The sequence below is a fragment of the Lepidochelys kempii genome, chromosome 5, assembly GCF_965140285.1.
Source record: "Lepidochelys kempii isolate rLepKem1 chromosome 5, rLepKem1.hap1, whole genome shotgun sequence".
Taxonomy (NCBI): Eukaryota; Metazoa; Chordata; order Testudines; family Cheloniidae; genus Lepidochelys; species Lepidochelys kempii.
In genome coordinates, this window is record NC_136384.1 from 18,972,931 (window position 1) to 18,988,988 (window position 16,058).

The 16,058-nt window shown below is 40.5% G+C and overlaps 1 protein-coding gene across 1 annotated transcript; it reads left to right on the top strand.

Annotated features, from left to right (window-relative positions):
- Positions 1 to 791: 791 nt before the first annotated feature.
- On the top strand, positions 792 to 14,327 carry DYNAP (dynactin associated protein). Its single transcript, XM_073346159.1, is given in 13 exon segments — positions 792 to 1,118; positions 2,748 to 2,931; positions 2,934 to 2,987; positions 3,259 to 3,272; positions 4,622 to 4,795; positions 4,797 to 4,820; positions 5,780 to 5,958; positions 5,960 to 6,002; positions 6,576 to 6,729; positions 11,616 to 11,725; positions 11,869 to 11,982; positions 13,036 to 13,185; positions 14,080 to 14,327. Coding segments are annotated over 13 exon segments (1,419 nt in total). The 5' UTR covers positions 792 to 1,034; the 3' UTR covers positions 14,215 to 14,327.
- Positions 14,328 to 16,058: the final 1,731 nt, after the last annotated feature.

A 16,058-nucleotide genomic window follows, 5' to 3' on the forward strand; every position in this document is an offset into this window, starting at 1 on the left:
CAACCCCGCCTCCTAGGTTAGACTTGGGAATCACCTACTTGGCATCAACACGAGCAAGCACTCAAAGAAGAAAAAACAGTTATCTACCTCTTGTAACTGTTGTTCTTCGAGATGTGTTGCTCATGTCTATTCCAAGATGCACCCACCTCCCCTCCGTCAGAGTATCCGGCAAGAAGGAACTGAAGAAGCGGTGGGTCGGCAGGGACCTATGTACACCGCCATAAAGGTGCCACTCCAGAGGGCTCCACAGCCAACCTGGTGGGTATCACTAGGGGAAAAAACCTTCTGATGATTGTGCACACGGTGTGTGCACACCTACTTGGAATGGACATGAGCAGCACATCTCGAAGAACAACAGTTACAAGAGGTAGGTAACCGTTTTTTTCTCGGGGCCATCATTGCCACTTGTTATCATTCTGTCAGTTTTTCTTTCCCGATGTAACTAATAGTAATGATTCAGGAATATCTTTATTGTTATCAAACAGATGCCTGTGTATGAAAATCAAGACAGTTTTTCATTGTGCTCTAGTACAGTTGTTCACTGTTTTTCTTTTGTTTTCATTACTGTGTCCCTACCCAAAATATTTCGTTAATCATTGTCATGGGAATGACTCACATATTAGGGGGAAGCTGCTCTTTACAGGGAAAGGAGCAGACCATTTGTTGCCTTTGCACTGCTTCTCAGCTCACCAGCTTGAGCTGTCCACTGTCAGTTCCCCACAGTCCTCAGTTAACAGAACCTGTCTGTCTTACTGTTTTGTCATCTCACAGGTCTTGTGTAATGCAGAAATGAGCTGAATAACTTCAACCCTGAATTTGGAAAGAGGCAGATCTTTCCTGTGACAGTTCAGAAAAGGAGATTTCCTGGATTGCAACCAGTTTAGACATAAGATCATTTTAAGTGTCTTTACTGTTTCTATGCAAAATTAAAATTAGTTGTTTCTTGGTCTGCAGCTCTAGAAGCACTGAGCACAAATTAGAATTAACATTTTTTTCAATCAGTTTTTTACAAAAGTCTGTTCCAATTTCTTTAAATGGAGAACCCAGGATTTGAAATGCATGAAGAAAGAATACAAAGTTCCTCAAATATCAAAGAAAGGACAAAGCAAGAGAGACCAGTAAGTTTCAATTTTGCAATTATTTAGACCATTATCAAGTAAGAATTAGGGTTGGGGCTTAACATCTTGTTTCATGATTTAGCAAAATGATGTACATAAATATACTATAAAGACTTCAGTAAAATAAAATCTTCCTAATTCTCACTTTGCTAATTGGCAAACATAATACTGACTCAAGAAATGACCATGGCCTCGCTTCACTTAGCAAAGATGTGATGGCAGAAGGCTTAGGGCTAGTTTACACACAAATTCAACTGATTTAACTAAATTAGTTTCTAGAGTGAAGTTAAAGTACAGCACCAGCCATGGGTGTTTCGTTGCAGCGTAGACATACCCTAAGTACTGAGCTGCCTTCCCAGCAGTTCTAGGCTATAAATATACCAGGGTTAGCAACTCCACAGTGACCCAACTGACTTTACACATTGGGGATTTTTAGTGAGACCATATGTGCTATATTAGTTATCATGGTGTAGAATATATGGGTGTTTTTAATACAAGGACAGAATTGTGTGGGATTGACATGGAGAAAATATAAGGTAAAGTGTGTTCAAATCACTGGAAATCAGGACTTTGGATGCAATCTGATCTAATATTTTTTTCCTCTGAATGTGATGAGGGCTCTCTGGGGACTGCTACTGACTAACATTTATTTGAACACAAGCTATTTAAAAACAGAATTATTTGAATGTTCTCCCATAAAGGAGAACAGTTGTGTAATGGAATATGGTGATATTTCCTGCTCTCTTTTTTGTTTTGTTTTGTTTTGGCAGCTCCTCCAGGTGAAGCCTGGGCAGTTAATGGGCCTACCTGGCCACCTTAACCCCTTCCAGTTTTGTGTAGGGTGGACACCCCATTACAAGGCCCAAGTTTAAAAAAATGTTGATTATCTTATTTTGTTAAGGGCAGCAGAAGTTTAAGCAGCAGTGGTTTGAAAGCTTAAACAATACAGTTTGAAAAGTGACCATTAAGGATCTAACCAGGTTAAAATACACTGAGGACTTTACATTTTCCCAAAGGATTAAAAAAGTAACCATACAAAGCATATCTCATCTCATCATCCCTTTAAATAGTTAAAAAAGGAATGCTTCCTTAATGTATAAAGGATGCTCTGTCTTGTTGCAGTTTGTAGCTTAATCTGTAAAACAGGTGAAAATTTCAGTAGCTCTTTTGCTTTATTTATTATCTCACTTTCTTGTGAAAATTAGCAGCTTGTATTGATATTCCAAGGGAGATCTAAGCTCTATTCTGCAAGCCTTGCTCACATGAGGAGTGCTTACACTGATGGGCACTAATGAAAACTCCTAGCTAGCTAGCTAGGAGTTTTGAAAGAATACAATGTGTGTAACTCACGAATAAAGCCTGTGGCATCAGTCCCCTGGTGTGAAGCGCTTCTAAGATTTATTCATAATTTCATAAACCTCAAGCCTGAAGGGACCATTAGAGCATCTAGTCTGACCATAAAAGAGGCCATAAAAATTTAATTGAGTTACTCCTATACTGGGCCCACTAACTTGTCTGACAAAAGCATACCTTCAGGAAAGGTATCCAGTCTTGATTACACAGGTATCATTGCATTAACTATTGTTCTGATTGCTAACCAATAACTTTTGTTTTTAAAATGTCTTGTAGGAAAGAAAGAGCCACTGATCGCTAATGAACATTTTTCTAGTTTGTCTCTTGGCCTGCATCATCTCCACCATCATAGGAGTGCTGATTATTGCCTTGGTCTACATTAATAACACTGGATTTATGACAGAGATAAACATTCAAAAGCATGAAATAACCTCTCCAAAAAGCCCAATAAGAATGTCAGACAAAAAAAAGTAGATGTCAAATTCCAGTTTCTGAATCATCTGGGTAAATCTAGGTGTAGCAGTTGTTCTTCTTACGAAAAGTATTATTGTACTCAATATAGAAGTTTGGAGGCAAATTTTCAGACTGGCCTGTTTTTGTTGTTGTTGTTTTGGTTCTCTCCTTTTCTGTCCACAGAATTGCAGGCACAAAGAGATTATGATTCATAAATAATCCAAAATGCAATTTACATCTTTTGGATATATCATTATTTGGACCTACAAATTAGATGTCTAAATAACCAAAATTACAGAGTTTTAAAAGGAAGTCAGCTTTTGAAATTTAGCAGTGAAACTACACCATGTAAAACCATGTTAAACATTTTCAGAAAGCTAGAATACAAATAGAAGCCATTTAGCTGAAACTGGAAGTCTTGAGAACCGAGCTAAAATGTATTCTTTGGTCACAAATAAAAATGAATGTGATGGTCTCATTTTAGGCAGCAGTAGCCTCACTCACCTTGCTGGACTTATAGCATTAGCGTTCATGTACAAACCAAACAGCTAGATTACTTCAGAGTTTAGTCTTTGTATTTCAAAACTTACTGAATTTTTAGAAATTGACCAATTTGAGAAGAACTCCAGTTTTCATAGAGCCACATGTCAAAGTGTATGTTCTGACTCTTTTTTTAAATCCTTAAAAAGTATATTTATATGGATTTTTCTGATCCCATGTTCATGTTTATAAGGGTTTTTCCGCAAGAAAGAAGATGATTGATTAGACAGTGGACAGTTAAACTGATATACAGTGCTGTCAAATATACAAATGAAAGGAACTAAAAAAATAGCAAAAAATTGTCTTTTTCTAATTTCTTCCAATTCAGATATTGTTAGGCATTAGATGTAACTATAGGAGGTGCAAACATACACAAAAATGTGGTTTTCAAGATTACAATGTCCCGTAATACACTTCCCTAATGTAAGGTGACTTTTTAAAATTCCTGGATTTATTCTAGATGGAGTACAAATAAATGGGAAGGAACAGTCCCTAGCACTAAGAGTTCACAATCTAAGACCCTGATTCAGAAAAACATTCTATTTAGGAAGGGTGCTTACACATGTGCTTAATTTTAAGCATGTACTTAAGTGCTTTCCTGAATCAGTGTCTAAAAAGACAAAGAAAGAGAAGGGGGAAGGGAGTACAACATAAAAGTAAAGTGGTCAAGGTGATGATAGGCCATGTCAGCCTTATATTTGTTTAGTTTTTGATGGCAGATACACACTAATTGACTGGTGAAATCCTGGCCCTACTGAGGTCAGTGGGTGTTCTTCCATTGACTTCAGTAAGGCCAGGATTTCACCCCAAGTCTTCCACTTTTTTTGTTTGATGTACCTACAAAGTGATTCTTAGCCAGTAATTTTTCTGAGAGTTTTGTCCTTAAATCCATTCCTTATCAATCATTGTAAAAAATATTATGGCAATTTGATGTATAAACGTATGTGTGGGATCATCAAAAGTGTACTAAACCCATAGCTAGAGAAGCCTCACCAAGAATTCCCTGTGTTTCCCACAAATTTCATATCTACATATAAAGTAATGTTCTGAAATATTCCCTCAATATTTTCCCTTCATTTCCCCACTGGCTTTGCCTTTGTCCAATACTTATAAAGAATAACTTGTAAGAATAACTTATGATTTGCTAGGTATTTCAGTTTCCTGGGGGTGATATTCAATGGGCAAGATTTAGGTATGATGTAAATGATTATCCGAGTGATGAAGAAATGGAATTAGGAACAAGCATCAACAATCAGCAGTCTAAGATGACTTTTGGAACATTACGGATCAAGAGCAAAGGGCTCCGGGCCCCCCATTGGCACTTTAATGCCAAATGAACATGGCTTTCTCCTAAAGGTACAACCTGATTATTTTAATTTCATCTGTTGTAAATTTTTTAAGTAAAGCATCATGCCAGCCTATGGTCTGATATACAAATGCTAAATAATAATAAAGACGGCATTATCACTGGTTAATGTGTGTCACATTTTCAAACCTTGGTGCCTGAAATCATGTTCTTAAGTGGCGTGATTTGCAGACATACTATATGCTCACAGCTCCAACCAAAGTGTAATAGTTGCAGTCCGTGGAAATTTTGTGTACTCTGAACTTTTAAAAATTCAGCTACTTATCTGGGTGCCTGCACATGAATTAGGTGCTTAATATTAGGCACCCAAATTTGAAAGTGTTTGTTATATCTCCTCTGACTATCCATTTCTCTATTTGTAAAATGGGGATAGTAAAAGTTACTTACAGTACTAACTCATGGGGTATTGTGAGGAATAATTTGAGATTGTACATAATTGTGAAAACAAAGTGTTATGTATTTTGAAGAATTGACTCTTGGCTATACTTAGAATACTAACAATATTTTTATTATTAAGTATTTAATATTTCTATCATAGTAGCACTCACAGGCCCCAGTCAGGATTGGGGAGCAATTGTGCAAGACATTCCACAGACACATGGTCCTTATCCCCAATAGTTTGAATCTTCTTAAACTATAATCATAACATTCATAGCTTTCTCTAAATAACTTAATGTTTTGTGTGTGCGTGAGAGAGAGAGAAAATTTATTAAGTGTTTCTTAAAGAAATTGGGCCTTCCAACAATTTATTGCTGAATGCACTATTCTTGCTTTGGTCTCTCAAAAGCTGAGTAAGAGTGGGATTGTCACCAGAGTGGGCTACCATCAGTCACATATATGTTTGAATTATTAAAATGTAGGCAAATACAATTTATGAGCTCACTACGGAAAAAACAATGTTTGTTTGTTTCTGTCATGATTTTGTTTTGTCGCTCCGCCTGTGTTTCAGGGTAGTGCCTAGACTGGTGGTGTTGATGCTGGTGGTAGCATAATAACTACATACAATGTTACCACGGGCCAAGTGATTTTCTTCCCTAAAAACACATTGCACTGGGTAAAGAATGTGGGAGAAGATGACTGTTTGTTCCTGCTGTTTTTTACAACACATGAAGAACTTCAAACCTTGGATGTTTTTCTCTACACCAGAAGACATAGCAGCAAGATCATTAAAGGTTTGAACAGTAGCATATACAACTCTGTCCTGCTGAAAGTAATCCAAAAGGGCCCAACCATGCCCCTTATCAATTTGTGGAGGATCCCCTCTTTGCCTGGATCTCCTGTCTCCCACCTGGAAGGATTTGTATGTCCCCAGTGTAGCAGTGTCCTCTCATATTGTTAAAACTAGTCCTTGTCACAGTGGGGCAAGGGTCCCTAGCATATAGGCTCATAGTATCTGCTGGATCCATGGGGATCTGCAGGTTCTCATGGTGGAAACTGTGCATTCCACAGGGAGGGAGCAAACACTCTCTCCTTCATGGAACAATTTGTAGCATCTACCCAGATGAGAGAGGACTTACATTTTGTTTCAGTTTCAAATCTCTTTAGGATTTGAATAAAGTATAAAATCAAGTTAAAATATGTATAGAGCTAGGAATTATATGGGATAATGCATGGCAGCAAGTCTTACCAGATCAGACCTTCAGTATGTCTTAAAGGTGAAAAACACATTACTTGATCAAGCTGCTCTACTTTCCCTGTTTGCTTCATGCATTTGCTAACATAAATTTTTATTGGGTGTATTTTAGACTCAAGGTGGAGTGAATTTTATAAGAACATTCAAGAAACAAACAGAAGATCAGGCCATTAACCTTCCACCAAACTTAGTACAGCTTGTTCAGAATGCCAGCTATGTGCAGTCTCCAGACGAGCTAGTGTGGCGATACTTCTATAATCTCAAAGGTACATAACTAAGAACTTGGTATATAAATGGGGTATCTGTTTGTTTTGAAGGAAGTACTTTTTCACACAATGCACAGTCAACCTGTGGAACTCATTGTCAGGGATGTTGTGAAGGCCAAAATTTAACTAGGTTCAAAAAAGAATTAGATAAGTTCATGGAGGATAGGTCCATCAAAGGCTTTTAGCCAAGATGGTCAGGGATGCAACCTAATGCTCTTGGTGTCCCTAGCCTTCTGACTGCTGGATGCTGGGACTGGACCACTTGATGATTGCCCTGTCCTGTTCATTCTCTTTGAATCCTCTGACACCGGCCACTATTGGAAGACAGGATACCTGGGTAGGTGGACCATTGGTCTGACCCAGTATGACCGTTCTTATGTTGATAAAATAGAGTAAAAATTAAATGTGATAGAAGGGAGAAATAGTATTATAACTGTCTAGAAACAATTTGTAATTTAATAAAAGGGACAATATTAAGCAGAGGCCTCAGGCAGTCTAATAGACCTCAGAGAGACCTCAGACAGCCTCTGTAATACTTTGTCTAATTTCGGTTGTTGCATTTAGTGTGTGGTTTCTGAGGTTTAAGCCTTTGCTTCTTGTCACAAGCTTATGCCTGTGAGTGACCCCACATTGCAGCTGCCTTAAATGTCTGGGGGAAACTCACATGCAGGAGCGCTGTAAGATCTACAAAGACTTACCAAAGATCTCATCAAAAAGAGTAGAGACACTAGCTCAGATGTATCCTCAAGGAGGCAGCATTTTGACCTCCCTCAGAGCCTGGTAGTTCAGTTGCCATAAGGAGTGCCCTGGCTACTGTTTGGGAGACTCAGCGCAGTTCCTCCTCTCCCACAGCGAGAAAACATGCTCCGTCTGCTTCTCAAGAAACTTGGCACTGTCCAACATCCCGGGTGCTGAAGAAAAGTGCTTCAGCGAGGGAATCTCGGCACAGCTCTCTATCATAGGTAAGAAGGAAGCAGAAAAAGACTGATAGAGGTCGATCCCCAACACCAAGGATGGCGGGGCAGAGGGATTCTAGTAGAGTGTGATCCACATCGGGCCACTCTGAGGTTCCAACAACCTGAGTGGTGCCATTGACTCTGGCCCTGGAACAGGTACCATTGAGTCTGGCATCCCTCCAGCTGGCCTCCTTCCCCTCTGCTTCAGACTGTTTTCCATGGGACATTCGAGTAGAGAAGGAACTGAGGGCAGTTCACCTGCGTATTCCTGTGTAGCCTTGGTGTGTGACAGGAGGAGGAATAGGGTTCATGTGCAGACCGAACAGACACTGCTAAGGGAAAATCTCATATCCGTGGCTCAAGAGGCGCATTAGCACCTAAAGTGAAGCATCCATAGTGACACACATCTAGAAAAACCCAGTTATTGCACAAGATGAGTAACCTCTTCTTCTGTAACTTCAAGGAAAGTGCCAGCCTGTGATGTCCACTGTAGTATGGTCTGGGAGTATGTGTATTTAACTAATTTTTTATTTTATAGTTTTCTCTTTTTTGTATATGGCCAATAAAACTTATTTTGATGGGTCCCTGATGTACCTGAGGATTTGGCTGGTGCACTCCAAGGAAAGCTGAACTCTGTCGTCAGGGGAGGTAGAACAAAATGAGCCAAAGGCAACTCCGTCTGGAGAATGTTTCAGTACTCCTTAGACTGTCAGTGCAAGAGAATGAATAGAGAAGGCCATTGTAGGCACAAAGAAGTCCAAATTACCTAAAGGAAATAAGGCAACAATTACAACTTCCTGGGACTTTTAGTATGCTCAAGGTATAATACTAGAGGCCTTTTAACATCAGTATGTGAATAAGGGCCTGTCTAATTCAGGCACATGGAAAATGTTGTCACCATGACTGACCTGTTTAAGGTGAAATGTTGTCCATCTTTGGAAGGTGTATAGAAAGCACTACCTTATCATCTTCAAAATGTTTTGTATAAAGTGGATCAGCCTCTAGTGCATGATGCTCACACACTGTGCACTCAATCCTGCAAGGTGCTGAGCATTTCCTGGGAGATGCTGAGCACCCTCCACTACTAATGACAAAGCACCTTGCAAGATTCAGGACAGCTGAAATCATTGCCATCAGAACAATTACTTTTCATGATAAAAAGTTTGAGCTCACAGCTAATGAGTGAGTGGCTGGAAAGAAGCTTTTGGTGTTCCCATTAATATCAGTGAATATGTTCCAAGTTACTAGTCTTAGTCTAAACTCAAGAAGAAATTCTGATTTCAGATTTCTTATTATTTGTACAATTGCTGCTTGCATGTGTCAGAGTGGGATACTGTGCAAGTATAAACCGCTGGTCAGTCTGTGTTATGTATCCCTCACTGGTGGCTGCTTCACAAAGGATAGGAGTCTATTAACTAGCTAAAGGTAAGGAGTACTTGTGGCACCTTAGAGACTAACCAATTTATTTGAGTATAAGCTTTCGTGAGCTACAGCTCACTTCATTGGATGCATACTGTGGAAAGTGTAGAAGATCTTATTATATACACACAAAGCATGAAAAAATACCTCCTCCCACCCCACTCTCCTGCTGGTAATAGCTTATCTAAAGCGATCACTCTCCTGACAAAGGAGGTGCTGTTGTCATCATGAATAGGTCGGAATATGAACAAGAGGCTGCTCGGCAGCTCTCCAACACCACTTTCTACAAGCCATTACCCTCTGATCCCACTGAGAGTTACCAAAAGAAACTACAGCATTTGCTCAAGAAACTCCCTGAAAAAGCACAAGATCAAATCCGCAAAGACACACCCCTGGAACCCCGACCTGGGATATTCTATCTACTACCCAAGATCCATAAACCTGGAAATCCTGGGCGCCCCATTGTCTCAGGCATTGGCACCCTGACAGCAGGATTGTCTGGCTATGTAGACTCCCTCCTCAGGCCCTACGCTACCAGCACTCCCAGCTACCTTCGAGACACCACTGACTTCCTGAGGAAACTACAGTCCATCGGTGATCTTCCTGATAACACCATCCTGGCCACTATGGATGTAGAAGCCCTCTACACCAACATTCCACACAAAGATGGACTACAAGCCGTCAAGAACACTATCTCTGATAATGTCACGGCTAACCTGGTGGCTGAACTTTGTGACTTTGTCCTTACCCATAACTATTTCACATTTGGGGACAATGTATACATTCAGATCAGCGGCACTGCTATGGGTACCCGCATGGCCCCACAGTATGCCAACATTTTTATGGCTGATTTAGAACAACGCTTCCTCAGCTCTCGTCCCCTAACGCCCCTACTCTACTTGCGCTATATTGATGACATCTTCATCATCTGGACCCATGGAAAAGAAGCCCTTGAGGAATTCCACCATGATTTCAACAATTTCCATCCCACCACCAACCTCAGCCTGGTCCAGTCCACACAAGAGATCCACTTCCTAGACACTACAGTGCTAATAAACAATGGTCACATAAACACCACCCTATACCAGAAACCTACTGACTGCTATTCCTACCTACATGCCTCCAGCTTTCACCCTGACCAAAACACACGATCCATCGTCTACAGCCAAGCTCTGCGATACAACCGCATTTGCTCCAACCCCTCAGACAGAAACAGACACCTACAAGATCTCTATCAAGCATTCTTACAACTACAATACCCACCTGCTGAAGTGAAGAAACAGATTGATAGAGCCAGAAGAGTTCCCAGAAGTCACCTACTACAGGACAGGCCTAACAAAGAAAATAACAGAACGCCACTAGCCGTCACCTTCAGCCCCCAACTAAAACCCCTCCAACGCATTATTAAGGATCTACAACCTATCCTGAAGGATGACCCAACACTGTCACAAATCTTGGGAGACAGGCCAGTCCTTGCCTACAGACAGCCCCCCAACCTGAAGCAAATACTCACCAGCAACCACACACAACAGAACTACTAACCCAGGAACCTATCCTTGCAACAAAGCCCGTTGCCAACTGTGCCCACATATCTATTCAGGGGACACCATCACAGGGCCTAATACCATCAGCCACACTATCAGAGGCTCGTTCACCTGCACATCCACCAATGTGATATATGCCATCATGTGCCAGCAATGCCCCTCTGCCATGTACATTGGTCAAACTGGACAGTCTCTACGTAAAAGAGTAAATGGACAAAAATCAGATGTCAAGAATTATAACATTCATAAACCAGTCGGAGAACACTTCAATCTCTCTGGTCACGCGATTACAGACATGAAAGTCGCTATTTTACAACAAAAAAACTTCAAATCCAGACTCCAGCAAGAAACTGCTGAATTGGAATTCATTTGCAAATTGGATACAGTTAACTTAGGCTTGAATAGAGACTGGGAGTGGCTTAGTCACTATGCAAGGTAGCCTATTTCCCCTTGTTTTTTCCTACCCCCCCCAACATTCTTGTTAAACCCTGGATTTGTGCTGGAAATGGCCTGGCCCACCTTGATTATCATACATATTGTAAGGAGAGTGATCACTTTAGATAAGCTATTACCAGCAGGAGAGTGGGGTGGGAGGAGGTATTTTTTCATGCTTTGTGTATTTATAATAAGATCTTCTACACTTTCCACAGTATGCATCCGATGAAGTGAGCTGTAGCTCACGAAAGCTTATGCTCAAATAAATTGGTTAGTCTCTAAGGTGCCACAAGTACTCCTTTTCTTTTTGCGAATACAGACTAACACGGCTGTTACTCTGAAAACTGTCATAGCTAAAGGTAGATGCTCATGCTTATAGCACTGGATGTCCCAGATTCAGTCCCCAGTGTGGACTCATGATCTTGGTCGATAATCAAGCAACATTAGCTAAAAGCAAATCTTCTGGCAATTAATTACCGATAACATATGGGAATATTTTCTAGTAATTCTCATTTAACTGTCATTCATTCAGATTCAACAGAATTCAAACTTCCAGAGGGAGTAATTCAGTGGGCTCACTTTCGCAAAAATGGAGTGGGTCTAAATGACAATGAGAAAATCTTTAGTGACTCACTGCAAATGGTATGTATATTCAGTAGAGCATTCTCGTTGCTGAAACGTAAGGTAACATTGTGAAGCATGTGAGTTCATCATCATTGTCACACACAGCTAAGATGTTGCCATATGAGTTGTTGTCTGAATGTTGTGCTTATTTTGACTTCCAGTATGAAAATAGTCTTACCTTAGGAACTATCAGGATATACAGCAATGGACTACGGCAACCTCATTTTCATTTCAATGCTAACGAGATGGGCTATGTCATTAGTGGCAGTGGAAAGGTAAGTTGTTACATAAACTAAATGAGGGTTTTGTCTGAGTTAGGGCTGCAGGATTGGAATGTTTTCAGAAAAATTTCTGATTCTTGTTAGTACTGTAAAACTCCAAAATCCACACCCTTCATCTTAGGGTTAAATTTTCTCTGAGATATGCTGATGGAACTCTAACAAGTCAAAAAGAAGTTACACTACCTCAATGGAGAGAAAAATTAGCCATTATAGTTCTGCATTTAGGGAAAAGGCAGCAAGCTGCTTCAAGTAGGAATTCTTATGGTCTTAGAAAGAGGGTAGGCAAAATAAGAGGGAATCCTGTTGATTCAGCACTGCTGAGGAACCAGCCCTAAGCAGGGTAAGTTAGTTGCAACAAGATTTAGGAGACAATGTTTCACTATGTCCCTATCACTACATGTAAGTACGATATAGAAAGGAAAATGGGGTGGTCTTGATTTTATGCCAAGAGGAAGGCCCAGATAATCATTATTGCTCTGATTAGTATTAATTAACGTGACTTACCAGGGTGCTTGAGGCTCTGTTTTGACATAATACAAACAAACAAAGACACACTAAGATCATAATTGAAAACCACTCTCTTTAAACTGAAGCTGATAAACACAACAAAGGGATCTGATGTAAAAGAAGGGAATTATGGGATGAGTTGAAGGTATCAAACACATAGCCCAGCAGTGGTCACAACCCTTTGAAAAACAAAGAGGTTTAAAGGTTCTTTTTAAGGGTCCTGCATTTCATGTGAGCTGACCCAAGTATTTCCAAAATTCATAATGTTAATAATCCATCTGACAAGGCGAAGAAGTTGAAACTTCTGATGAACCCCTTTTCCATATCTGGGGCACTGAATAATAATAGCCACAATCTTCCCCTGTGGATGCCGGCGTCTGTCTGGTGCTCCACTGACGCCATTGGGTCTGCACTAGCAGATCTCAGCTCAGAATTGGAGCCGTAATTCTTAATTCATCTTATGATGAGCGATCTTGGCGTGTACTGTTGGATATTTTGAACATTTTCCAGCAAGGAATAATCGCTGCATCTCTTGTTTAGGTGGGAATTATTGTTTCATCTAAAATTACCACTGATTTTGACATTGGCATTGGAGATGTTGTATTTTTCCCCATTGGAACACAACATTATATCAAAAACACATGTGCTGAGGATTTGCTTCTGATTCTAGCATTCAGCACAGGCAACCAGGTGAGAATACATAATGGCAGTTACTGTATAAGCAGGGGCTGAGGGGGCGGGAAGCATAAATTGGACTTATTCCCTGATTGGTTGCCTTATGCTTTGCTACCCACCCAGTAACGCTCAGCTACACTGACGGTGAGCTTCACTTCTGGTGTGAAGGGCCTTCATGAGGCACCACTAAAGCACCAAATTGGAGAGGAAAAAGAGGAGAGAGACTATGTATTGTGTGTGTGTGCGCACGCGCAAGGCAGAGAGAGCTTGTCTGCTCGTCATGCTGTGGGTGGATCAGCCTGCAAAGGCCACTATAGCCCCCGGGTACCACAGAAAGGGGATCCGCACAAGCATTGAGCAGGCCAACATGCTTGATGGTGAGCATGGGTGGCGCCATGGACCTGTGATTACACATATCCTATGATAATGATATCCAGCAAAGGAGCATGGAAGCAACTGCTCTTCTAGCTTAGTTCCTTATTTCATAGGACATTTACCGTTTTAAGTATTACCAACTCATTAACCGGCCATTGTGTGTGTGTTTATGTACACATGCTCACACGCTCACACACACAAACTTTACACCCTCAATCTCTCTGATTCAATAATCTACTTGTATTATTAGCATTAGAAACTATTGAGTTTCAAAGAACACAAACATTCTTAAGCACGTAGCTCAGAACTTTCTCTGTTCCCATTCCAAAAAAAAAAAAAAAAGGCATGTCCAGAAATGGTTAAGATTTTAATAGCTTTGATGAAAAGTGCTATGTAAGTGGTATGCTTTTTATTGTGTGTGCTATAGCTCTCATAAACTGTGTGGTTTTTTACTCAGTCTGTGCTGTTAATAGTCTTATAAAAGGATCATCGAATAATAAATTATTTCTATTTGAAATATGGTATTTCTGACAGCTGCAAACCTTTGATATGGATGACTACTTCCATGCCACAGCAGATCATATTCTAGCCCAGCTTTTCTTCAAGAAGCAGGAGGAATTTAAGAAGATCCCAAGGTTTAGTGAGGACGAGGCAATTAACCTGTCATAGCAGCTAATATTAATTGCCAAAGATAATTAAATTTCACTGCCTTATTTTTAAAAGTACTTTTTGCCTTTCTTGCTGTTTATCCAGGGGAGCTGTTCAGAAAACAAAGTAATCTCATTTTAACTTTTATGTAGTTATTTTAGTTGGTATGTGAGTAACAGCATTGTTTAAAGTATTTTGTAAATAAAGGTGGCTCCTGCCACTCAAATACATTTTCTGTCTGTATTTGCTCTGTTCCATCTATTAATTCATGCACTTCATCTCACTCTCCTTTTCCCATCAAAGTACTGAAATTTACATTGTTACACACAATCACTGTATTTAAACTCCCCACCCTTCATGTACCGTGTGGACACGGTTCTTTGTCTCTTGACTGGAACTACTTATAGTAGCAAGCACTATACCTAACTACCCAGTATTTTCAGGATTAAGCTCTTAATTGCCCTTTAATACATTCAGCCAGACCTGCTTTCCCTCCACTAACTGTAGCCCAACAGATAGGGCACTGGATAGGGACTCAGAAGACGTATGCTATTCTACTCCTTTTACCTTAGAGTCAGCCTGGCTTAAAATAGTCTCTTTTCTAAGGCACTGTGAACATACTTTGGAGTTAATCCTGTAGTCACTATAAATTGAACTCTACTGTTGCCCTTTATTGCATTGTAATTAAGTGACCATTGCCTTGCATTACGGAGTAAGTGGGATTAACAATCCGTGAAATGCATTTGTAGGAAAAAAGTGATTTTTGTCCTGTCATCTGCATTTCTGTCATCCAGGCAGATTTGAATCTCTATATACGTTTTGTTTTGACTAAATAATTAGCTTATTTTCTGACCTGTAATTTCGAATCTGAGTTTTAGACAAACTAATGAATACAGCCCAAGGCCCCAGTTCAGGAAAAAAAAACAGAAAAAACAAACCCCAACGTACACATGTGTTTACCTTTAAGCAGGTTTGTAGTTCCACTGATTTCAATTTCTAATGTATAGGCATACCAGTTGTACTACTCAGAGTCAGAGTGATAGAGTTTAAGGCCAGAAGGGACCACCAGATCATCTCATCTGACCTCCTGTATATCACAGGCCACCAACACCACCCAGCACCCATACACTGAATGCAACAACTGAAATTAGACCACAATATTGCAGCCCACAGGAGGCTGCCTGAGGCCTCTGCCATGGCAGGGAATTGATCATGAGATGTAGCTGGATAACTCTGTAGTCTTTGTCAATAATGATAATTCTATAGTTGCTACAGTGCTCTCTTTAGCTCTTTGCAATGTTTTGGTTAAGACACTGGCTCCTGTTGCTGAAGTAAATGATTGTGCACTCACTGTACTAGACCCAGTAACAGGAGTCTATATGCTGTCATCGCTCTGACTGGAGTCCTTTAGAAGTCAGTGGGTGATGGCAGGACAATGACCAGAAACCCGAGATTACCAGTAGTATTAATCCATAAGGGCCAGTCTCTGCTATCAGTTACACTGGTGAAACCCTTGGTCCATTAACTTACATGGGTTTGCATGTGTGTGTCTGACAACAGAATTTGGTCATTCATCATTCAATGTTTAGCCACATGAGTGCTCTATAGGGGTCTTCTGCTTCTTCCCGATGGAGTCAGAAACGAACCAACTGCTCAGAACACAAAGACACAGATCCTCAGTTTGTGCAAATCAGCACAGATCCATTGAAATCCATTCCGTCAGCTGAGTTCTGGCCCAAGGAACTATTGAGCAGTGGTGGCAGGTGGACTTTGGGGCAGGTGGGGCTGCAGGAGAGTCAAGCCCCCATTTCAAGTGGGAGCAGCAGCAAAAGGGGGGAGCCTGCTGGGTGCTGCAGGAGTTTCAA